Source organism: Amblyomma mixtum, chromosome 7 (genome assembly GCF_055824585.1).
Source record: "Amblyomma mixtum isolate Tamu chromosome 7, ASM5582458v1, whole genome shotgun sequence".
Taxonomy (NCBI): domain Eukaryota; kingdom Metazoa; phylum Arthropoda; class Arachnida; order Ixodida; family Ixodidae; genus Amblyomma; species Amblyomma mixtum.
In genome coordinates, this window is record NC_143018.1 from 22,545,209 (window position 1) to 22,570,546 (window position 25,338).

At 46.0% G+C, this 25,338-nt stretch overlaps 1 protein-coding gene across 2 annotated transcripts in view; it reads right to left on the reverse strand.

Annotated features, from left to right (window-relative positions):
* The window catches only part of MED23 (mediator complex subunit 23), a 59,981-nt gene extending 35,751 nt beyond the window's left edge, over positions 1–24,230 (reverse strand). The window contains exons 1-15 of one of the 2 annotated variants that reach the window (XM_089551916.1): positions 23,580–24,230; positions 22,186–22,305; positions 20,839–20,963; positions 19,471–19,582; positions 19,283–19,381; positions 17,306–17,410; positions 15,889–15,958; positions 13,927–14,039; positions 12,779–12,874; positions 11,135–11,326; positions 8,737–8,823; positions 7,403–7,605; positions 5,388–5,467; positions 4,020–4,191; positions 1,774–1,916 (exon numbers count right to left, since the gene is read on the reverse strand). In XM_089551916.1, coding sequence (XP_089408042.1) covers positions 1,774–1,916; positions 4,020–4,191; positions 5,388–5,467; positions 7,403–7,605; positions 8,737–8,823; positions 11,135–11,326; positions 12,779–12,874; positions 13,927–14,039; positions 15,889–15,958; positions 17,306–17,410; positions 19,283–19,381; positions 19,471–19,582; positions 20,839–20,963; positions 22,186–22,305; positions 23,580–23,627 — 1,765 coding nt within the window. In that variant the 5' untranslated portion in view covers positions 23,628–24,230. The remainder of the gene's footprint in view (positions 1–1,773; positions 1,917–4,019; positions 4,192–5,387; positions 5,468–7,402; positions 7,606–8,736; positions 8,824–11,134; positions 11,327–12,778; positions 12,875–13,926; positions 14,040–15,888; positions 15,959–17,305; positions 17,411–19,282; positions 19,382–19,470; positions 19,583–20,838; positions 20,964–22,185; positions 22,306–23,579) is intronic. The other variant, XM_089551917.1, reaches the window with a different exon arrangement.
* Between the last annotated feature and the right edge of the window lie 1,108 nt (positions 24,231–25,338).

Genomic DNA, 25,338 nt, shown 5'->3' on the forward strand with positions numbered 1-25,338 from the left:
GAAAACACACACACAGCTGAAGAACAACGTAGGACAAGCGCTAAAAAGATGTAATAAAATGTGAAAGGAGAAAATAAGAGCCCCTGTTTAACCTAACATGCTTCAGCGTGGCACGGTTTCTGACACTACAGTGAAACCTCGATTATACGCCCCCCGATCATGCGACGACCCGCATTTTACGACGAATTTGTGCGGTCCCGGCAAAACCCCCATAGAGACAATGCATTAAAAACCTTGGTTATACGACGCAAATTTTAGAAGGACCCCGCTTCGTACGACGGCTGGCTCGTACCGTCCGTCAAAACAGGTCGTCAGCAAACGCAGGCCGGGATGTACCGTATTTTCGCGATTCTAAGCACCCCCCCTATTTTCGGGAAAAAATTTCTGAAAAAAAAAACTTCGCATGCGAATCTAAGCACCCCCGTTTTTGCGCGGAAGAGAGCGTTGCCGAGGCCGCCAAGTGCACTTGCTCTCTTTTTCGTCGAGCCTGTGCAGTCGGAGTCCCGAGGAGGCGCGTTCTGCGCGTTGTTGTTGCGACTGAGAGAAGGATGAAAAGGAAAGTGTACGGGCCCGCCGACTGGCTCGAGCCAAGCCATTACCGCTGCCAAGTGCAGATAGAGGAGAGTTAAAAGATCAGAGGAAAGATAAAGAGAAAAGATAAGACGCGCGTCCCAGCAACAGATGCGACCGCAGGAGCGGACGCTGATGAAAAAACAGATAAGCGGGCGAGGCCGCGCTCGCCCAAGCGAGGACAGCGGCGTCCACGGCGCTTTTTGTAATGGAAGTAATGGATGCCATGTGCCCCGACGATAAAACTTCCGACGAAGAGGAAGTGGACAACGATGCAGAGGTTTGCGCTCCCATTCCTAGTTACGCGGACGTGTTGCAGAGCGTCGACAACATCCGGCGTTTTGCTTGCGCGCACGATGATGTTGGCGACCTACTGCCGGACGTGGCAGCCCTTGAAAGGAAGTTGATGCGCCGAGGTTGGGCAAAAGTGCAAGAAAAAAATTACCGATTTTTTTTAAACAGTAATAAAGATTTTTTTGCAAATCTGTTTCAAACAAATGCTGGGTTTTGTCTTTTTTAATCTGACTGGCGTACTTGCCGCGGGCTTGAAGCCGTTCAACAGTTTTCGGCGCAAGGCGGAGCGCCACTGGCCGCATTCTTTGATTTTCGATTATACGACACCCGGATTATACGACGGTTTCGCGCGGTCCCCTGAACGTCGTATAATCGAGGTTCCACTGTACTTCACGGAAGGCAAAAAATGAGCAAGGCACAGTGGGAAGAAAACACACACTACAGCCCTACAATGTGAGAACAAAGATGAAGCACCCTGTACCAGTCTTCTTTAAAAGCTTTACTGCAACTAGTTGCAAGAACAAATGAAAGTTATGGGTCATGCCCAATATCACCTCACAGCAGAGAAATGCAGCGCAGCAATCTAAACATAATATGTATTTACAAACAGTGATGAACTTTAATGTTCATGGCATTCACAAACACAACATCACATCACACAAGCGCCTAGGAACATCATCTCTTGTCTCTTAGTCCCTTCCTTCTTGCAATAAGAAAACCTCTAGATAACATTAGCCTCTGATGTTTACTAAATTCGCGACATTTTTTTTTCCCAAAGTACTAAAACATTAAGTATATGGCTCAGCAGCTATCAATTTGTGGAATAAATTCTAAGCAATGTAACATGTACGCTGCACCGATGCCAGAAAGGTGCCCCAGATAGAAGTTAGGAGACGGTGGACAGCTCACTGATGAAGCCTTTGATGCCAAGCGATTCGATCTCGCTGTACACCAGCAGCCGACTGTAGGTTTCTATGAGTGCTGGCGTAAGGGAGACTGTCGACTTTGCCTGGGGGATCTTCATGACGTGGGTCACCACGTTGTGGATCAGGCTGCAGAAGGAACAAACAAGAGACATGGGAGGAGGATCAAATACATCCTTCAATACATTAGAAACCCTCTATAGTAAAGTCACTCGGACCAGCAAAAATCTTTACTATATTGGTTACTGGTTATGACATGACTTTGAGGATGGTCTCTAGCTACTTACTAAATACAAAATGTTGGCTTATAAAAGAAACACTCGGCAATACCTTCCACCCTGCTCTTATCGACCCTTTATGTGATAATTATTTATTTGCAGTTTTAACATCTTATGTTATCACGTTTTTGATTTCGTTCACGTCTTGTGGAACTACTACATTTGCACAAATACAACGCAGCTACGAATATGATGTCAGTTTGATTACATGTAAAAACCAAAGCTTTTCATGAACATGGTGTCATCTTCCACAGCCTCAGCGTTTTTTAAGAGGCAGTTGCAGAGTCAAGCACGGCAAAACTGCCCATGCACTGCCGCCCCTGCCATGTTGCAAACATTCACCGTTTTCTTCCCTTCTCTACTCATCACTGCACTTTTACGAACTTTCCTTTCTCAGCGCCGCTTTCTTTCTTCGTTCATAGCCAGCTTTACTTCTTTTTTTCCCCATGCATGCCCAAACACTTTTCCTTACTGCCACTAGATTTTCAAAAAGTTGGCTTCTCCTCTCTCTCTCAAGCTTGGTGATAAAACATCTAAAAAAAAAAGCGCCGTTTTATCGTTTTTGGTGCTCATTTGCCTCCAAACAGCTGCAGCGATGGCTCAGTGGTTATGGTGCTCAGCTGCTGGCCCGAAATAAGCGGGTTTGATTCCGGCTGTAGCGGTCACATCTCGATAGAGACGAAATGCAAGAGGCCCATGTACTGTGCGATGTTGGTGCACGTTAAAGAACCCCAGGTGGTCGAAATTATCCAGAGCCCTCCACTACGACGTCCCTCATAGCATGAGTCACTTTGGAACGCTAAAACACACAAACCATACACGATTTGCCTCCGAATGTTCGTCACACAATCCTGGACTTCGTGCATGCCGCGATGTCATCATTCTGCGGGAAGTACAGTCAGGGATAAAAGTCTCTGGACCAGGTGTTCCTCAAACGAAGCCGATAGTTCTGCTATTAGCAGGCAGCTGGAGACCACACTTATGGAGGTAAAAATCAAAATTTTGTTCTTTCATCTCCACAAGTCCAGTCTCTAGCTGCCGGCTAATAGTAGAGCTATCGGCTTCGTTTGAGGAACACCTGGTCCAGAGACTTTTGTCCTCGACTGTACATTTTGGGAACTGGGACTGTAGTATTTTGGGAAAGTTTTTGCGGAAAATTCGCTGCAGGAAACTTGCTGAAATGCATGCCATTGGGTTCTCTTGACACCAAGGAATGCAATAAGGGTAAAATTATCATCCTGGCTATCATAGAACTTGAGTTATAGGGTACTGAAGTTGTCGCTTCAGAAATGAGAAGAAAAGTGTGTATTCCTGTTTCTGAAGTGACAACTTCAAAACTCTATAATTAAATGCAATAAGGGTAAAATTATCATCCTGGCTATCATAGAACCTTAGTTATAGAGTTTTGAAGTTGTCACTTCAGAAACAGGAATACACACTTTTCTTCTCATTTCTGAAGCGACAACTTCAGTACCCTATAACTCAAGTTCTATGATAGCCAGGATGATAATTTTACCCTTATTGCATTCCTTGGTGTCAAGAGAACCCAATGGCATGCATTTCAGCGAGTTTCCTGCAGCAAATTTTCTGCAAAACTTTTCCCAAAATACTTGCATAAAAATTTCACAGGTGCTCAAGTAATTGTTTTACATCAAATTAAATGACATATCTAGAATCAGCGCACAAAAATACATGTGGCCTGAAAATTTTATAACTGTGACTTCATTAATAAAAATTTTTTTTTCAAGGCCAGGGTCTCCCCTTAATGTCCATATATGCGAACTATTCTCTCCATTCATAGATCCCTGGGAGTGCTCGTACCACTGCTGGTGCAGTGGCTTCAACGTTGTCACCTTTCATGCGCAATGGGACCTGGTGTCAGTAAATGTGGCAAACATAAACTCACAAGGAATGCACACAGAACTCAGAAAATTAAGCGCACAGAAAGACTTGCCTCATTTTGGTGTGAACTGTGAGCGAGTCGAGCACGTTCATGCCCAGTGGATGCGTCGCATTGGGTGTACTCGAATTGGACGAGGACATGGAGCCCTGGCTGCGTTGGCTGCACTGAATGGCCTCAGCAAGAACACCCATGGGGCGTATGAAGTACTCCTGGTTCGTGCTGTCTGCAGATGGCACACATCACAAAACCCTATCAAGCATTGCTATGTGCAACAGTGCATCAGAGCGGTTGCACATGGAACAAAGTATCCGTATATCATGTCCCCGTGACAGACTTCTAAAGGTTCCCGTAAGACAAGAAGCAAACCTCTAATTAGTGATCACGCCAAATGTGCCACACTGAACCAGGATTAAGCACCCACCCAAAAATTTCGACAGCCCTGTTCAACCTGAACTACTTCAGGTTCAATCCTAAGCCCACTCTTGAAGACCCACCGTTCCCCATTTGGAAAAGGAGGCACTCTGTAAACTTGCATCAATGCAGTGAAACTGCAAACCAAGCCCTTTAAAATTAGGCATTGACAAAGGTTCCCCTACCTGACAAGTGAATAATTATTGCGTGCTTAACCGTTTAGACAGCAGTGCCAGATAAATGAGACAAAATTCCGGTAACACTTTCATGTCAAGCTGCGAATGACACATGCACAGACAACTGCCGTCCTACCTCTGGTCAAGTAGGATGGCCTTGGACAGAACATCCAAGCCATTTTCAGCTCAAGTCTTTGTAACCCTAGGCTAAAGTCACACGAACAGTAACACTACAGCATCTGTATTGGAGAATTTGCATTTAATATTAAAAAGCTTTCTTTAAAACAATCAGGCTCAGAATATAATCATGCAAAAATAGCGCAATAAACTTTGTTTCAGCCAAGATGAAGCAGTGTATGCTCACTGACCACCCTTGCAGTTCTGAGTAACCAGATGAGACTGAACTAGAAAGCAGTTCTTTCAGCACAATGCTTCAAAATCACCATACAGTGCCATCCACATGAATAAATAACGGAGTGACAACATAAAAAGCATTCATCTACAGCAAGAAATACTGCCAAACAATTACGACCCCATTTTGCAAACAGTTACAAGTGCCCTGCAATCCAGCCATGAAATGAGAAAATATTTCCCCCAAATATGTGTCACAATTAAGCAAGTAACAGCCGATACCTCATGACACATCCTCTCGCTATATTTCTTCCACAACTAAGAAAAATGGCACACTAGACACAGCGATCGTAAAAAAATATGAATTTAAGAGACACATTTTAGAAACTGAAGGGCTTGCGTAAACGCGATCATTTCAACCTGCACTAACTGAAAGTTACGATAAAAGAGAAAAATATGAACGACAACATTGGTAACTCACAGGCATTACACAGGAGAGATATCCAGTAGTCGTTCGCAAAGCTGAGGGTCGACTGGTTCACAAAGGGCTGCTGGAGGTACCTGCGACCCAAGAGACGACGACTCTACTTATTCGGCATCACCCCCGTATAAAATGGAGTACCACTTGAAAGATCTTTTCAAATTCACAAGCTTTTGTATCCAATGCAAACGGGCTTCAGCAGAACAGATTTCATGGCCCAGTAACTTTCAGTTCAGCGCTAAAGTACAGTTTTCAAGTTAGAATGCATCAGTTCAGCAGGCACACAGCCATTTTCTCCTGCAAAACTGCAAACAGTGTGATTCCAAAACTATGGTTTAGCTCTGAACATTTCGAAGGCACGGGGGATATTGTGAACAGCGCTTGCAGGTAGCAATTGTTCCTTTCAAACAATGCGCACAATTCTGACTAAAAAGCTGAAATGTGTGCAAGACATACTACTCAAGAGATAACATCCCCACGGACTCAGAAAGAGGAGGAGGAAGTTTCGGTTTCCACGGCGAAAAATGTGTCTTGTTCTGTCGAACAAACGCTGACATAGTCAGAAAGAGCCGGAGAATGAATTTATACTAAGAACAATAATCAAATGGGGTTGCCCTCTCACTGCCCCTTTAAACTGTCCCTTTAGACTAAACTCGGCACCTCCTTAAAGAGGCTCTGCGACACCCCAAGCATACCTCAACTTTATTGAGAGCCCCTTCCAGGGCCTCTTTAAAGACACACTGAGGATAACTCCATCCAATTATTGTTCCCAGTAAAAAGCCAATTCTAAGACACTTTCTGGGTACATTTATGTTTGTCCAGCAACAGACACAATTCTAGAGGCCTGTGTACTGTGCGATGTCAGTGCACGTTAAAGAACCCCAGGTGGTCGAAATTTCCGGAGCCCTCCACTACGGCATCTCTCATAGCCTTAGTCGCTTTGGGACGTTAAGCCCCATAAACTAAATATAAACTAACTACATTTATTGCAGAGGAAATTGGATTTCAAAAATTTCCCTTGCCTCGATTCAAATTCGTGGCATCAAGACCAAAAAGAACTCCGTGATCACTGTCAAAAAAGAGAATGGTGGCATAGCCAAGCCTTAGGGATGTACGCACAAAACAGCCTTGACAAACCGCAGTTTGCTTTTCAAAACTGTTGGTGGCAGCGATGCTCGCAGTTCGTGTTTCGCCTTTTCCAACTTATAAAGGCTCTGTTTTCAGACAAAGCATTGTTTCTATCACCTGAACGTGGTAATGTATTGTTATGAACCAACTTCATTCTGTCCTCGGTATCTTCTAAAGGCCTAGTGGAATGTGCGACCAAGCGTTAAGGGGGGACACTGGTCTTGGAAAAAAATTTTTTATTAATGAAGTCACAGTTACGAAATCTTCAGGGAATATGTATTTTTGTGCGCTTATTCTAAATATGTCATTTAATTTCATGTAAAACAATTCCATGTGCACTTATGCACTTTTTATGCTAGTATTTTGCGGAGAGTTTTGAAGAAAATTTGCTTTGGAAAACTCACTGAAATGTATGCCATTGGGTTCTCTTGACACCAAAGAATACAATAAGGATGAAATTGTCTTCCTGCCTATCATAGAACTTAAGTTATAGAGTTTTGAAGTTGTCGCTTCAGAAAAGAGAAGGAAAATGTGTATTCCTGTGTGTGAAGTGGCAGCTTCAGTACCCTATAACTCAAGTTCTATGATAGGCAGGAAGACAATTTCACCCTTATTGTATTCCTTGGTGTCAAGAGAACCCAATGCCATACATTTCAGCGAGTTTCCTGCAGCAAATTTTCTTCAAAACTCTCCGCAAAATACTTGCATAAAAAGTGCATAAGTGCTCAAGGAATTGTTTTACATGAAATTAAATGACATATCTAGAATCAGCGCACAAAAATACATGTGCCCTGAAAATTTCATAACTGTGACTAAATTAATAAAATTTTCTTTTCAAGATCAGTGTCGCCCCTTAAAAGAGCACACCAGAGCCGCCCCCTCCTCACTCGAGATGTGTGGACAGTGCGTGAGGCAGGGGCCTCTGCAGTCGCACTTTCTCCAGCTGGGCCTTGCGTGTCAGGTGCACCCAGATGGAGGTGATGGCCAGCGCCCGCGTGCAGTGCGGCTTGGACACGTCTGGGAAGGGCAGGGGCTCTTTCTCAGGGTACAGCAGGTCGTACAGCTTCATCACGGGCAAAAAGTCGTTTAGCTGCGCAGGTGACACACATGAACAAGTCCATGAGAACCGCAGATTGAAAGAAGTGAAAGGCTCCACACCAGAAGTTCGTACAGAGGGTTTCCCGGAACACCTGAGCACCGGGAGTGCTGTTGGGGCTACTGAATGCATGCATGCCTCAGCCCAACCTCTCCTTCACCTACTTTATTTTCGGACTTCTTCGGACTTGATCACAGCAGACTGTTTTGCTAGACAGCCAGTCAACAGTAATTCGATTTTGGTCCTAATGCCACGTATCATTGTAATGTTTGTTCGTTCACGCTCAAGGCTGCAGGAAAGGGTTGTTATCACTTTTGTTCGTGGCGCGAGAAGTGACCAGACTAATCTCGATTGATCGCATCTAGGTTTTTCTAGATTACTGTAGATGATCTTGTCCTGTTATCTGGAAGTTTCCTTGCCGCCTTTAAATTGAGCGATGCCGCGAGCGGCGGACATTCGTAGTTCGACGACCGACGAGCACGTTTGTTGCTTACGCCGCCGCCGAGTGATTCAGTTCTTTTGTGGGCGCAAGTCAGCCCAAATAAAGAGCTTCGTTTCCAAGACTGGTTGGTGTCTTCCTGACCGCTGGACTGCCGTCACTACAACGTGACACTATTCTGAGCGGTTGTGTATCTGCATTTCCCTTTATTTTTCTTTGCATACATATCAGACGGAAAGCCAAGATGCGCAGGATTCTTCAGCCCTTTTTGAAAGCCACTGAGGCTCCTTGAGGTTAGAAAGATTGAGGGCCCCCTGCTCTGTACAAACCTGCTCAAAGCGGCAAGTTAGTAAGCTCCCCAAGCTAAGATCACTCACTCCAAGTTCCATAAACGAATGCGCGGTCAATAGCTGCCTTTGCCACAGGCACCCCGAAAACGGAACTATATGGCTTGCCTATCACTAGCCCTAGCAATGGGGGCCTTACGACTGCCATCGTGCCTGCTGTCACACGCATGCTAGAGGTACACGAGAACCAACATACTAGGCAAGTCAGGCCTGAGGACTGATATCTGGACGGTGATCCTGTTTAATTGATTTACATTTAATGGGATTCTACTGTATTTTGGTAACCACATCGGTTAGAGGTGTTGGACACTGAGGGGTTAAATCATGCCAGGCCCTCACCGGGTTCTTGGTGATGCTGCCGGAGATGAACTGCAGGAGCACCCACATCAGGTGGTCCCTGCCCTTGCGTAAGTTCCGGCCAACCAGCTGCAGCCATGAAATGGATGATGCATTCAGCAAGCCGTGTAGACAATAATGTGGTCGTGCGGCCAAACAAAAGACGTATCTGAAGGCAGCATTAGTCAATGTCAACGTGTACAATGGAAGAGTGCAATAGCCTTGAAGCAGTTCTAAGCAGGTGATGTGCAAATTAAGGAAGTCCTAAATTTGAGACCAACCAGCATTCCTTTTGATAAGACATGCAGCCTGCGAGGAGTTTTACAAAAATAAGGTGTAAAAAAAGACATAGAATACTATTCATCATGGATGGATGGATGGATAGGAGCGCCCCCTTTGAAACGGGGTGGTGGCAAATGCCACCATGCTCAGCTTTTCTTCTTTTTTGTTTTTTTTTGTTCACTGTGTTGGCAATTCTCATTAAGAATCGCCACCATCTTTACCTACGGTTTCCTACAATTCTAACCTTATGCCACATCTCTGCTTTTCAGCCACCAATCCTCCAATCGCTTTTTGCCGACTTCCACTGCAGATTTATTTACATGACTATTGTTATCTTTAAACCCTAGGGCCTCAGGAAGAGTGACTGCGCCTGCATCGACATCCGGATGGATACCGTCACATTTGATTATGAGGTGTTCAATTGTTTCCACAGATCTACCACACACTGCACATGTGTCATCTTCTTCGTTAAATTTCTTTTTGTAGCTGCGCGTTCTAAGACATCCTGACCTAGCTTCAAAAAGTAGGGCACTGCCTCTTGAGTTATCATAGAAAAATTCTTTCCTGATCTGCCTTTTCCAGCATCGATATAGTTCTACACTATGTTTCTTTTCCATTGAATTCATCCAATTTTTAACTTCCGCGTTTTTAACCTGTCGTTTAATGCTCTTTCTCCGTCCTCATGACCTGCATACTTACTGGTTAGTTTTCTAGTTCTTTTCCACCACTGTGAGTCAACGCTCTTTCTGTATAAATATTTAAATACCTTAGCTGCCCACCTGTTATCGTCCAATTTCCTCAGGCGTTCTTCATATAGTATTTTACTCTTAGCTTCCCGTGCTTCAAACGATGCCCAGCCCATATCCCCTTGTACTGCCTCGTTTGTTGTTTTGCCGTGGGCACCTAGTGCTAATCTCCATCATCATCAGCTCGACTACGCCCCCTGCAGGGCAAAGGCCTCTCCCATGACTCTGCAATTAACTCTGTCCTAGTAATTAAAATCTTTTTCGTTATGATAATATTGCTTGATCTTAGTTACACGATGCATAAATGAATCATGCGCTCCTTCTTGCTTCATTCTTTGTATTTTGTGCCTTACAGAGATTACCAACCCCTAGTTTCATAACAACCACCAATGCTGTTATCAAACAGCTTCTTCCCTTGCAGACCATACGAAGCCCTAGATCTCATTCAGCTGTTTATTGAGTCTACGATCGTGGCGCATTTCTCGATTCTTAGCTTTTGGTTTGGTTTTATGGGGTTTAACGTCCCAAAGCGACTAAGGCTATGAGGGACGCCGTAGTGGAGGGCTCCGGAAATTTCGACCACCTGGGGTTCTTTAACGTGCACTGACATCGCACAGTACACGGGCCTCGAATTTCTCCTCCAAAGAAATTCAGCCGCCGCGGCCGGGATCGAACCCGCGTCTTTCGGGTCAGCAGCCGAGCACGATAACCACTGAGCCACCGCGGTGGCGATTCTTAGCTTTTAACAATGTCATTAAAGTGCGTGCCACTTATTAAACTTGGTTTCTCCATCCATGGCCCTACAACTAGCTACTGGCTATGGATCCAACAGGTGTTCTCGTGTCTCATGTAGCGCATGCATGAACGAGGAAGTAAATTACGGAGGGCACTTGAGACTATTCACGTGCTTTGGATGCAAAAGCATTGTTTTGTATTTCCTTTTCATTCCTGAATTGTTTTCTTTTGTTTTATTTTCCCCTCTCTTTCTCATGACACACCTACTCATTACCAGCATACAGTCGTAAGGCAAAGCATATACCGTAAAAACCCGTGTATAATACAGACCCACATGTAATGCGAAGTGTAATTTGGGGATAGCAAAAACGGGAAAAAAATGTTTTACGGATTTTAACGGTAATAGGTTCCCCTTTGTTCTCCAAGTAGCAAAGCGGTCTTGTGGCCTACATGTTGCGGGCTTGCCTCGCAATCCAGTAGTCCTGGGTTCAATTCCCTCCACCTTGGGACGAAATTTTATTTTCTTTGCCTGGTCAAGCGGACATTGGGATGCCACTTTTTCTGGACATTGCTGGACAACGAGTTTCATTGCTGATGAGCCGTATAGTAATGCTTTCACATTAAAAGGAAGAGCTTGCCTGGTCGTGCAGTGCCAGCACCATGTGTGGGAAGTTGGCGTACTGGAAGAGCACAAAGTAGATGAGCTGGCTGGACAGGTTCTGCCAGAAGAGCTCGATGGGATCATCAGAGCCTTCCTGCTCCGACTTCTCCATGGCACGGACGACGAGCGCCACCAGCTCCTGCTCCAGCACCGGGCACCGCTGCTTTTGCTGCATGGGGTACCAAAGAGAACCGGGTGCTTTATGCCAGAATGTCAGCACTGACGGGGGACCTTCTTACGAGCATGGTTCAGCCAGTGCTGACTAACACCCCTCTGTGCCATTACAGCAAATGTACCACTCAAATCAATGAGTTTACTCCAGAAAAGTGTTGCCATTCAACACTGAATATGTAATAAGAAAAAGGACATGAAGAGAGTTGTTTGTTCTCCACTTAAACAAACATTTTACGTTTTGTCTTGCACATTTGGCAGTAATAAGGCGCCAAGGCAAACCTCTGCGATTATTCCAAAAGTGCTTAAATGGGATTTCCTTTGATAGCCAGGCACTTCCAAGAGTGGTTTCAGCAGGAAGGCCACTGCCAGTAAGCAAAGTGCCCAAGAATACTCCAGACTTACCCAATATTGGGTACCCACCGTGTTATGCCCTGCATGTGCGAAACCTAAGCTGTACTGGCAGTTTGCTTACAGAATGTGACAAAGCATTTGGACAACCTCAGTCTTACAAGTTCTCGCATATCCACGCGAACATGAAGGAGAACACACAGTCCATGCGACGGTGCTGACCAACACACATACCTGTGGTGACCTGAGGCAGGTCACATGAGGAGCCAAAACTTACCAGCAAGTAGACGAAGGGTGGGTGAAGACATTTATTTAACAGTGGGGCGGGGGCTTCTATCTAGAGGGGAGGGGATCACACGACATACACAGGATGACTAGACTAAGCTGTCTATGATACAGAGGCACAATGGAAGAAAAAATGCAAATCCAATGCAGGAATCAAAAACAGGACTAGAATACCAAAATCATAAGGAAAAAAGAAAAAAAAAGAGGAAAGAAAAAAACATTACTTCAAAACCTAGCATTATATATTTGCAAAGCCCCAAACCTAAGCATTGCCCAGTGCACTGCCCAGCGCAGTGCACGTCCTGCCAAGTGAAAAACTAAAAAAAAAAACAATGGCTGGCAGTTTAGTGCTGCTAAGCATACAGCAATATTGTAAATATTGTGCAAAAGCATGGCTTTTTGCAGGTGGACAACATCCCCATATACCTCAAAGCATGGTTGAGGTGTCCGCCGACCCAGGGGAGCCAGTTATGCACCTTTCCTTTCCTCAAAATCAGTGAAGTCTACAATGTTGTCCACACTAACGCCAATGAACCCAATGAACACCCAATGAACACCAGTGGGCGTGTTTCTCCCACAGCGTTGCCAACGCCAATGAACGCCAGTGGGCATGTTTCTCCCACAGTGTTGCCAACGCCAATGTATGCAGCATACCTACTGAGGTATCCACTTAACCGAGGAGCCAGCTATGCGCATGACTATCTCAGAGGCTTCACGCAAGCAGGCGGATTTTGCAGGGTAGGAGGCTAACAGTGCTTTCGCACTAAGAAGAAAAAGGCCTCAAAGGAGGGAAGCCGAAACCAAAGGACCCGACCTGCTTGGTGAGTCCCAGCATGCTGCAGACCATCTCCCGCGAGTACGGCTGCTCCAGCACATACCGCAGCAGCTCTGTCTGGGGCTGCTGCACCTCCTGCAGAAGCAACAATTCGGACGTCGCTGAAATGGTGGCAAGCATGACAGCTGTGCAGTAGTCAGCGCAAACGTTCCACACATTACACTCCGAGCCTCTGAGCTTCAGCTTCACTGATGACGAAGTGAGTCATATCACCGCCCTTTGTCACTATTCTCATGTAAGTAAAAGCTTGTTAATCAGAACTTCAAAGGACTGGAAAAAAAGATAGACTTATTGAATGACCAAAAAAAAAAAAACTGACAAGAACCACCTGCATCGCGGTAAATTAATTTTGCGAAAGACTGCATGATGGTCACCTTGCTTTCAGATGAGGACAATCCAACGGTGAACATTTTTCACATTTCCACCAATTTTTTATTGGATGCACACTCTCGGCAACATTGGCAACACTGGCACACTCTCAGCAACAAAATGGGCCCCTGTGTCATCTTTCACGGTGCGATGCAGTGGCGGCGGAACCCCATCACAAGCGGTTGCATCACATGTAAGAAGACTTAAATACACGAACAGCGAACGGCATGTAATGAGCACAAAGTTTTGACGCATCGCGATGAAGAACCACATGGATGGAAGCGAGGGAAATGTACAGCGGCGTCAATCAACTGCTGAGACGGCACGTAACGGGGCTCAGTTGGCTGGCTGATGCGCGGCTGACAGCCACCATTGCCACATGTTGGTGCCAAGCTCAGAAAAACTAAACCAAAACTAAGCGGTCGGGCTATTCTCAGAGATGGGGCAGTCTGTGTTTCGTCCTGCTTCCTGTTGCGTGGACATCAGAGGTGTGCGGGCAATTCTGCAGCACGCAATTCAAGTCTAAGTGGTGCTATTCGACAATCACTCGCCATGCCGGTCATATCTGGATGCGGAATCTTTTCAGGAGGCAATCCGCATTACTCGGCGTCAGACCCATGTGAATTAGGAAGCGTCCGATGACCCCTAACATTGACCCCTAAAAGTTTTATTTTAACCGTGTGTGAAGACTGAACCAGAAAAGCACGACTTTTTTTTTATATGACTGTAAAAATTGCGCAGGTGCTGTGAGAGCTCACCGCACTGTAGGGCAGCTGTCCCTTCATGGTAAACTTGGCTGTGTTGGGGTCCAGTTTCCAAACGGTGCAGCACGTTCCTGAGTGACCTACAACGGGCCGAAGCTTGGAACGACCTGGACAGACAGGACAAAAGGGTGAGGGTGTACAAGCCTCGCGATGCACGTGCGTGATTCACCTGCTGTGTAGCAAATGAGAGGCAAGGACCACGCTTATCAAACGAGGTTTGGGTCATCATCATCATCATTAACCCTTAAAGGTGCACTGAAGAGGAATCTGAACTTGTCTTTTTGCCGCGGGAACTCAATCTACACGTTCCGAGCTTTCTTAGAAACTGCGATTTACTGCCCTGTGTGGCCAATTTCCCCAATTAAATCGAATTAACGTCCGGCTCCCGCCTTTCTTTTTTGAATTCTGCCTCGTACGGTGGGCGGAGTCGACCAACGCGTGGAGCGCCTTTCACCCAGTCCCGTGGCGGCTTGCCGCTCTGCCATCGGCGGAGTAATCCGTAGTAGTCCGTAGTAGCAAATAGTCCGCGCGTATTTTTATTTGTTCTGGCTTATTTTGCGGCTATATTACCTGCGAATGAAACTATTTATTCATGGAAACCTAAAAAACAAAATAAAGCGAAAGCAAAGCCTCCACGGGACTGGGTGAAAGGCGCTCCATGCGTTGGTCGACTCCGCCCACCGTACGAGGCAGAATTAAAAAAAGAAAGGCGGGAGCCGGACGTTAATTCGTTTTAAATGGGGGAATTGGCCACGCAGGGCAATAAGTCACTGTTTCTAAGAATGCTAGGAACGTGTGGATCGAGTTCCCGCGGCAAAAAGACATGTTCAGAATCCTCTTCAGTGCACCTTTAAGGGTCCCGTTAGGGACACTACATATTGGGGGGAGGTGGTACAGGGGTGTTCAGCAGTCATACATGAATATAAATATAGAAGGAATATAGAAATACAGAAAAATATAGAAAATACAAAATATAGAATAGAAAAAAAAAACAAAGTAGAACAAGACGAAAAAAAGACAGAAGTAACAAATTCAAATAATCAAGTCACGACAGAGTGTAGCAGAAATATAAACAAAAACAGATTACAACTTTGGAAGTAGAACAGGCTGGTCAGTTTGCAGGGCTTGGAAGCTGACATAGGGTGCAGGAAAAAATTATTTGTCGTTGAGATGGTCGATTAGGAGCTGTCTGAATCTGGAAGGATTAGTCAACAGATAACGCAATCTTTTAAAGAAACAAGTAAGGACAGAAAATGCTAATTCTGCATGGGAACAGAGTGCCTGGTACCGTTCTCTGTGCCTGTGAAAAGCCAATTACAGTTGGTTCAAGACCTCATGATCTTAAACTATACATCTGCTGCTCTACCTTGCACGTGCGCCAACAAACAGAATAACTGTAGACAATTCAACTTCGACCAACGACAGGGCATTGCTTTCAATCTCATCATCCAGAATCATCAGCAAGAAACTACTTCAAAGAAGAAAAAAAACACCCAAGATTCAAAGGTACGTAGTTCAAGCAGCTTGTTCATCTTGCCAGTCAAAAGTGCAAACACAACTGAACATCCCGAATGACAAACAAACTTTCAGCTTTGAGTCTTGTGCAAATTAAAACGGTAAGTTGGTGCAGGAAAGTAAAACACTGCACTAGTACGGTGACAGGGCCATGATAGGAGCAGTTGGGTTACACAACAAGGACAATATGGAGGTTGCAAGAGACACTGGATGAGATAACATGTGAAGTTTTTACAATTTGGCACTCTGTCTTTTTTGTGTTCTAGATGCTGTCCTATACCAAGAAACTGAGCTCAAGGCAGCTTTTAATGCACATGACATAAACCTGAACTTCACAAAAACATTTCAAAAATTACAACAAGAGAGCCTAAGTTACCTGTGTAATCATTCCATCATGAGCACTGCACACATTATAGCCATGGCAAGCAGGCTTTTACTCACCGACAATAGTCACCATCTGGGCACATGGCTGAAAGCTGTCCACAAAGTCGGACACAAGCTTGGCGAATTTCTGGTGCACCAGAAGGAAGACAACAGGGAGACAAAACAAAAACGAAAGTTAAAACAAGAACTTCCACAAAAACTTCACGAGGAACTAATGCGAAAAGTGTACTGCAAAAATAACCCCCTAGATTAGGTTATCACTCTAAATTGTGCGACCCCATCATTTCTGAATTCACACAATATTGGCACACAGCCAGCGCCTGGAATACATGATGTCACAATATCGGTGCATCAAACGTCTCAGCACTGGCCACTACTGCGCAGCAGACTTGAGCACTTGCACGTGCTTTATGTACTACTCCCGTCTTTCCAATACTCAGTTCACAGAGAAGATCCACACACATGCATTGTGCCATTAATGAAAGCTAACAAGATCGGCTTACCAACCTCGTGCATAACATGACAAAATTCCGCACAGAATATGAGACAACGCTGCTGAGCATGTATAATTAGCTGCAGAGCACATGCTAAAAGACTCAGTTAAAGGGACCATGCAAAGAATTAAAAGCCGCTTGTAAATGTTAGAAGTGATGCTCAGAAGCATTGACACCAAGTATGAGTCGTCGGAACTGAGCCGGCAATTTATTATGAATTTTTAAAAATCGCGTTTTTTAAAATTCGCGGGCCGTTTGGTGTCTTCGTAGGGAGCCATTTTGGAACCAAAATCAGGAAAACAGACGTCACTAGTCCCATGACGTCTGCTCGACGTCTGCTCGAGCCGCCGTGCGACCCCCTTGGGCAAGCGTGAGCCAGCTAGGCATTGCCTTCGCGCGTATGGTTTCAATTTACCTCTGTCGCCTCTTTCTGTCGCGAGTTCGGGAGCCAAGAAAGCGCAGAGACCGGAGAGACGCTGCCGACGCACGCTGCTCCTCGGGAGTGTGACAACCGGAAGTCGTAAACCGAACGTCAGCGAATGACGTATTCATGGGCAGTGCCCAGTGCCGGAGCTGTTTTCTTTATTTTTTTATGGTTCCCCACGCGTACAAGTTGAGGGGGAGAGGAGGAGCGTGATTTTTAATCGTCTATAACTTCGTTGTTATTGATGCTAGCTCAAAAATTCTTGCGCTGGGGTGACGAGTGATGGATTGCCTATCTTTACGTAATCTCAATAAATTTATTTCATAGTCCCTTTAAGAACCATCTTACACAAAAAACAGATGTGAAGAAATATGGATGGCATTTTTAGTATGAGGCCGTCTCCTCACAACGGAACACTGGCACTAGCTTTGACACAGCAACTCAACAAATGCGGAAGGTTGACGCTAGGCCGAGTTCTTGAAAACGGCAGTTGCATCTCACCAACAGTGGAAATGGCCCTCGCGTTATGATGCGGGTCGCATGGTGCAAAACGTACCCAATGTGGCCAGCCTGCCTTAGATGCCATTCGCTTCTGGACGTCGTCAAAGATGAGGTAGCTTGGCAGGAGAGCAGCGTTGCGGTCAAAAATGTGTTCCAGCACCTGACCAGCGCAGACAGTAGCAGTCAGTCAAACAACTGCAGTCACTAGGCTCACTTCTAAAGAACCAACACAGCAAGGAGTAGTAAGGAAGATCAGCACAAAGGAACAGGCAGGCAGGCCTTCACTCAAGAATGAAGTCTTGGGTGCCACGGAAAAAAAGCTAGACTATGCCTATTTTCCAAAATTCCATCACTCACCCTAGAATTCATCATCATCATCAGCCTGATTACACCCACTGCAGGGCAAAGGCCTCTCCCATGTCTCTCCAATTAACCCTGTCCTTTCTCAGTTGCCGCCACTGTATCCCCGCAAACTTCTTAATCTCATCTGCCCACCTAACTTTCTGCCGTCCCCTGCTAAGTTTGCTTTCTCTTGGAATCCACTCCGTTACCCTTAAGGACCAGCGGTTATCTTGCCTTCGCATTACATGCCCTGCCCAAGCCCATTTCTTCCTCTTGATTTCAACTAAGATGTCATTAACCCGCGTTTGTTCCCTCACCCACTCCGCCCTCTTCCGATCTCTTCACGTTACACCTATCATTTTCCTTTCCGTAGCTCACTGCGTTGTTCTTAACTTAAGCTGAACCCTCTTTGTTAGCCTCCACGTTTCTGCCCCATAGGTTCTGCCCTAGAATTATAGTCATGAAATCGTACCTTGATGGAGGCAAAATAATGCAAGAAAACTCCAGGCCACTAAAGTTATTCTGAAGCCCTCCACTACAGCCTGCTTCATTGTCTCTCAGTTGGCTGTGGAACATGAAAGTCCACTAACTATAGTGCTTCACTTAGGTTCTGCCACTGTTCATCCAGACAGCAGAAAACGGGAACACTTTCTCACTGACACAGTGATACCCTTCACTCCTGGGTCCTCCAATTCCATCATCAAACAGACATTCAGATGATTTACTGGCCCACTCTCAATGCCCTGATATGGCGCAGTTAGATCTTCAAGCAGGAGCTTTCAAACTGGCTTGTGCAAAATGCTCAGGTTCTTTGGAAGGGTTTCACAGTGTTTGCTGTTCTTTGCTCGTTCCTTTAAAAATGCAGTGTCGGTTGGTTGGTTTATGGGGTTTAACGTCCCAAAGCGACTAAGGCTATGAGAGACGCCGTAGTGGAGGGCTCCGGAAATTTCGACCACCTGGGGTTCTTTAACGTGCACTGACATCGCACAGTACACGGGCCACTAGAATTTCTCCTCCAAAGAAATTCTAGCCGCCGCGGCCGGGATCGAACCCGCGCCTTTCGGGTCAGCAGCCGAGCACCATAACCGCTGAGCCACCGCGGCCAAAAAAAAAAAAAAATGCAGTGTCAGCGGCGCCATTCGCACAGCACACCGCCAGGCACCCGCTGGTAAAAATGCACCTCTGGGCGCTCGCCAATAAAAACTGACTTCTTACCTACAAGTCCAGCGCCTCTCTCTGAGGCGGATGCTCTAATAGCTAGGCTGTTGCGGTGGCCTAATAGTTACAGTGTTCGCTATTCTTAGGCATTTCATCAATTTTGCGCCATTGGCGTCAGCATTCGCAACCCCACTGCCGGACACCCAAGCATAAAACTGTGCCTTCGGGCATTGGTAAAAGTGTGCCGTGACAAGAGGGGTCCCTAAGAAAATTTTGAAAGCCATGACGGTCCGCGCAGGCTAAAAAGATTGCGAACCCAAACCTTAAAAGCACACTCAAGGCTTGCTTGGAATCTGAAGTAGATGTTCAACTTCCAAAGAACAAGGTTGCAACTTTAAGTTCTTTAATGTCTGTGAGCCAAAAAAAAGTTTCTAACTACCTGCACAAGCAATTCTTATGGAATTCAGACTCTTAAGCAACAGCTGTAGCAGGGTGCAGAAAACAATGTGTAAAAATGAAGTCATAAACTTACACTGCTGAGGGTGTTGAGTTGCCTCATCAGAGATATGTTAACTGATGGCGGAATCGATAGAGCCTTGTCAAAAATTGTCTTCAGGAGGTCCCGGACACCCTGAAAGATACCACAGGGAAGTAACTTGACAATGCTTTCAAGCTGAGTAGATTAGAAAAAAAAAGTGGAAAATGGTGCAAAACACAAACCTTGTAGTCGATTCCCGCCACAATCTTCTGGATCAGGCACAGCGACTGACACCAGTACTCCTCAGCTGTGTAGTGAAACTTGTCCGTGGCCAGTAGGGCGTCACACACAGGTCTGTAATTGTAGACACACATATATTAGGCCAATTTAGTGCAACATCCTTCTTGTGACTCAAACTGAAATGACATCTTTGCTATAATGCTTCACTCTAGTCACCAATCACTGACTTTTGCCAGACAAATGTCTGCTGCTCAGTTTTCAGTCAATAGTTTTCACAGATGACATGTTCAATATAATCTTTGAGGCCTTTTTTGCTTCATCCCAGAGAAAATTTCAGGCCAAAGCACTGTTCAAAAGCATTCAAAAAAGGCATCCCTGGTAGCAGACAAAGCAAGTACCAAAAATTAAGCCTCAGCTAACTTAGGCACTGAAATGTACCAACCACATAGAGCAGTTACTCTATATAGAACCGTAGCCAGGAACAGCAAATCAATGAATAGTCAAACAAATAGAGCTCATAAAAATAAATGCTACCACATGAAATTTTTCTTTATTAATATACTTTTCCGTACAAAAATTAACTCGGCACAGCTCCAAATACTGTCTTTCGCACCGACGTTATCAGACCACATAACAGTGAAGCAAAATATGCCTGAAGTCACGCCATACACAAGAAATGACACGCTGTTTCTGTCTTCGATAACTGTTCTATCTGCTGCGCTTATATGGTGCGTGTTGCAGCATAGGGGGTATCCACAACACCCTTACCAGCCTCACTTGAGCACCGCATTGTTGTGTAGAGGGAACACAGTTGGTACTGTTGACATAGCAACAGCTGGGGAGATTGTCTGGCCACATGAATGCCACAAGAGCATGCACCCAGAGAAAGCATCTGGCAGCATTCCAAAGCACAATCTTGCATACATTAAAGCACTCCTTGGCAAGGATTTGAAGAAGCAAGGGTCTTGCATGTTTCTTTATTTTTTGCTTCCTTGTCTGAAAAAAGCCAGCACAACCCACAAAAACACAGCCCCCAGAGTTCCCATGCAGGCATGGTGTCTTCCGAGAGGCAACCAAGTATGTTGAGGTGCTTGATCAAAAAACTGACAGGTGCTGTAGAGCAGGCTAATACTCCTTGTAGTCTAAATATATGCATCATTTCTTTGAGGCAAGCCATACTTTGACTAATGAGACTAAGCTTTCCTTCGTTTATTCATACATCCTCACCCTTTTCTCTCGCATTATACAGAGTATGAATGAAACATGACACACACACTGACATATAAAATACACTGGTTCCTCCAACCTGACTTCCTCACTGGTAAAAAATGTCGCACAAACACAATGCTAACAGATGTGCGCATACTCACTTCGGCTGAACGACACCAGCGGTGACTGCATGATGCAAGAGGGATAATAAGGTTTGCATCTGACGGTGGTTGCTCAGGCTGGAGACTGCAGACACATACTGCTTCAGAGCACCATCCAGGGATTCCTAAAACAGAGAAACGTGTGAGCGATCTGCAGAGCTTGCGCAGACAGAACAAGCATGCACCGAGATGCAAATGGTTTCAAGAAAATACATCCCAGTAAAAAACACAACATGAACTGTCTAGTAGTTGCCGCTTTAGTAGTATATTTTGAGTTCCACATAAAATTACTTACACATAAGCAACAAGTAAATCATGTGTGCAGATTCCTGCTCTGTAATGAAGCTTCAAAAGATGCATCAATGGGGTCACAAAATATACCTTTCCAATACTTTATCTCCTCTCTTTGATACCCAGGGTGTAGCTTACATGGATGCCTCCTTCGTGGCTCCTCGAGATTCCTGCGGCTACGCCCTGTACCACCCCCACCTCCCCGCTCCTGAAACTCACACCAGCGGGCCGTTTCTACGTCCTCCGGATGCATTGTCCCTCGAGGTCCTTGCCATTGCGCATGCCCTCCAGTCATTTGCCCTCCTTCCCTCTCTTCAAGAGTACACAGTCTATTCAGACTCACAAGCCGCTATACACCACATACAGAAACGCACCCTAACCCCTTCTCTTCAACAGGAGGTCGAACAAGCGGTCTCCGCATTGCAGCCTTCCATCGTTTTTCTCCGCTGGGTCCCTGGGCATTCAGGAATTGATGGCAATGAGCTGGCTCATCAGCTCGCCCGTGACACACTTTTCCGGGCGGCACCGTTGATCCCCTGGCCCAAGCCCTCGGAGGACGGTGGGAGACTCACCCTTCGCCGCACCATAAAAGAGGTCTACCTCGAGCTCCGCCTCGACAAACGCCTTTACCCTCCCCCTCATCCATCACTCACAGTGCCGGAGGTTTGCCTTCTTCGGCACGTTCAAATGAATGCAGTCATCACCCCGTCTCGCCTCTTCCTCTATCGCTATCGATCGGACCCTTCCTGTCCCAACTGCCCCTGTATCTATGCGGACCTTGCCCATTGCCTCTTCTATTGCCCGGCTGCTCAGCAGTCGGGTTCCTACCCCCCCCCACCCCCCCTCCATTCTTTATCCATCACCACCTGGCTTGACTGGCTTGGCGCTGAAGGGGAGGAAGAACAGCGACTTCTGGTCGCCCAGGCGGTCGACATGCTCGGCCTGTAAATTTTGGCCGAATAAACGTCTTCTACTACTACTACTTTATAATCTTTCCAGTATTTGAAATATTAAACTATAGCTTTTGCGTTGTCCGAAAAGTATATTAATGCCCACCTGTGGAATACCAGAAAACAAGGTCTTTATGTCTTCTTGGTATGTCCGCTCCTTGAATTCCTGCATTTCTTGCGAGTGGATGATGAAGGAGTTGAACACTTCTTCCAGGGTGTCATTTTGCTGAAGGGAAGCAAAAAATTAGGACAGACCCCCGCATTTGTAGCGTAAGAACGACGAAGTTAGTGCTTTTATTTATTTATTTTTCCACGAAGGCCAAACACGAAAACGCTGCGCGGCTCATGAAAGGTGGTTGTACGGCTCTTTCCTCGTTTGCATTGCAATAGAAACATCCAGTAAGCAAACGAAAACGGGAGGATACGAGGAACACACTCTTAGAGCGGAGGAGGAGGGGCGCCGCTGCGAGGAGGGTTATGCAACGCCAATGAGGAAAGAGCCGGTTTTCCATCACAATGAAAAAAGCGCAAACTTCACGAAGGCCGCAGAAAGGGGAGACGAGACACAGGCACTGTATCAGCACCGCATCCGTGGCCCTTCTTGATAAAGAATTTCGTTTCCTTTCGACAGCTCAGCAGTCATGATTTCCTGCTGCGATTGTCTATGATTCATGTTTTATCCTTTTTGTTTTGATGCCTTGAGTATATTTATTGATTTGTCAGAGCATTAACACGTTTTGGTAGGCTAGTTGGTTAAGCATCTTGAATAAACAGCGCGAACGAAGACGAGCACAAAAGACAAGCAGACGGACGACACAGCGCTGACTAACAACTGAGGGTTTATTGCTGATCATACAAGTATAAATACATGGATGTCGGCAGAGAGTGAAAGATATACAAAGCGCAAAAAAACCAAGCAGAGATTACCAGCCCCCAGGAGTGACAGTTCTTTTTGCGGTAGTGTTAGCGAAGGAGTGCTGATACATGCATTTCCCTGCTTCAATATGTTGTAGGCCTCGATAATTTCCCTTGCAGTTTTTTCCCGATTTTTGGCAATGACCTTAGTTTCACAATATAGCGGTACGCACTCTTCTTTCTCTTTCTTTGCCCATTCACAATCCCGGCAATGCTTGTCTGCTTGTCTTTTGTGCTCGTCTTCGTTCGCGCTGTTTATTCAAGTTGTCAGAGCAATACAATTTCAGTTGTTAGCGCCTGTGTCTCGTCTCCCCTTACTGCGTTTTTTCTCGCTAAATGATCAAAACTGCACACTTCGCGGCCAGCTGTGCGATTACACTGAAGACAAACCTACGCAAGATAAATTCTCCTGTTTTTGTTCACGCAGCGCACCACACTGGCAACTCTAAACAGACCCCTGATCAGCTCGACAGAATACGTCGCCAACATCGGCACTTTTACTGCTTAATTACCCTATTATCCATGCACGGCGTATGTACAATGTTACGGCACGCGAAAGAACAGCGGCAGCTTAATGAAACTCACCAAAACGTTGTCAATGTAGCGCGATACCTGGACCTCTACCGCAGCCATAGGTGCTGGTCGTCAGTCAGCGTGGCAGCTTCACGGAGCCCAGCTGTCACTATTAGCACCAACAGTACATGCGCTCATTTGCACTTTTAACGTGCCATTCAGTCGATGTGCCGTTCTTGTTGTATTGCTTCGCGATTTCCGCTTGCACGCTGTACAAACGCCGGCACCACACCGCATTGAAAACCAAAGCAGCCAGACGACTCGTGATGTCGATGGCGATGTGCCTTGATCTTTTGCTCCGTGCATACTAAGGTTCGTTATATCCGAGGAAGTACACTATACCCGATTATAGGCTGCCACAGTGGCAGGGTGGGCCACCTGCCTCTGGCAGACCAATGCAGAAGCCAAGCCAGCTCTCGGATTGTATTCTGCGCACAAACGAGAGATTGCGCAGGAGCGCTTCTACGACAACTCCCTTGGCAGTGCCCTACTCTTCGAGGCTCGGGCGGGAGTGCTGCGCACTAAGAAGTGGCAAGCCCGGATTGCCGGCCAGGACAATGCGGTCTTCTTGTGCACGATGTGTGGACAGGAAGAGGAGACGATCGAGCATGTGGTGCTGTCATGTCGATCGCTCCACCCCTGGCAACCGAGTGGATGTACCCTTCCGCAGGCGCTAGGTCTGGCTAGGTTTTGACACAGGGCAACCGGCAGAGGGCAGTGCGGGCGACAGTGAAATGAACAACCAGGAAGCCATTACCAAGGCCAGGGCGGTCGAAACAACAAAGCGCCGCCTTGAAAACTGGAGTGGACTGAAGCGTTAGGTGGTGGTGATAACACGGCGGGACAGTCTTCGCCGTAGCGTCACAAAGTTGGCTAGGACGTTCGTGTAATGTCCGCCCGTTACAAAGGGATAAGCCCCAAGTCCAATCCAATCCAATCCAAAAACTGGCAGACGGCGAACGCCATTTCCACTTGCATCGACCCTTGTAATGCTAACGCATTGATAATTAAATAGACGCATGGGCTACGAGAGACGCCACAGCGGAGGTTTCCAGAATAATTTAGACCTTTTGCACGTGCGCTGACATCGCAAAAACATGGACGTTTTTTGTTTTTAAATGTGAGAGTATCATATGTCCAACCGGCAACGAAACCTGGCGTTGTTGACCGCAAAAGTGGTCAGAAAAAATCCCTGATGACGTCAGCGTGGTATTAAAGAAAAATTTCAGATTGCGAGGCGAGCATGCAACCCATATAGGCCACAATACCGTAATGCTTCTTGCGAACAAAGGTGAAATTATAGTACATGCGTTGTCTTCCGACTGCTAATGAGTAGGTGTGTTATTATGAAGCGAAAAAAAATAAATAAATAATAAGGACAAAAAATAAACTTACCCGTCGCAATCAAAGTATGTAAGTAGTTTTAAGTGAAATCTAAGCCACCACCACGGCTAGGATTTGATCCCGTGACTTCCCCGACCTTGGAATCAGCAGTTGAACGCCAAAGCCACTGAGCCACCATGGCAGGTCCAAGTATCTGATGCACTACCAGAGTTGAGACATTAGGGTTTTGAGGCAAAACAAAGGTGTGAACAACAAAGGTAGACACATTTCTGCCCCAGCTGCCATGGTGGCTCAGTGCATGGTGCTTGGCTGCTGACCCCAAAGACACAAGCTCAGTCTCGGCCGCGGCAGTCGCATTTCTATGGATGTGAAATGCTAGAGGCCTGTGTACTGTGCGGTGCCAGTACATGTTAGAGAACCCCAGGTG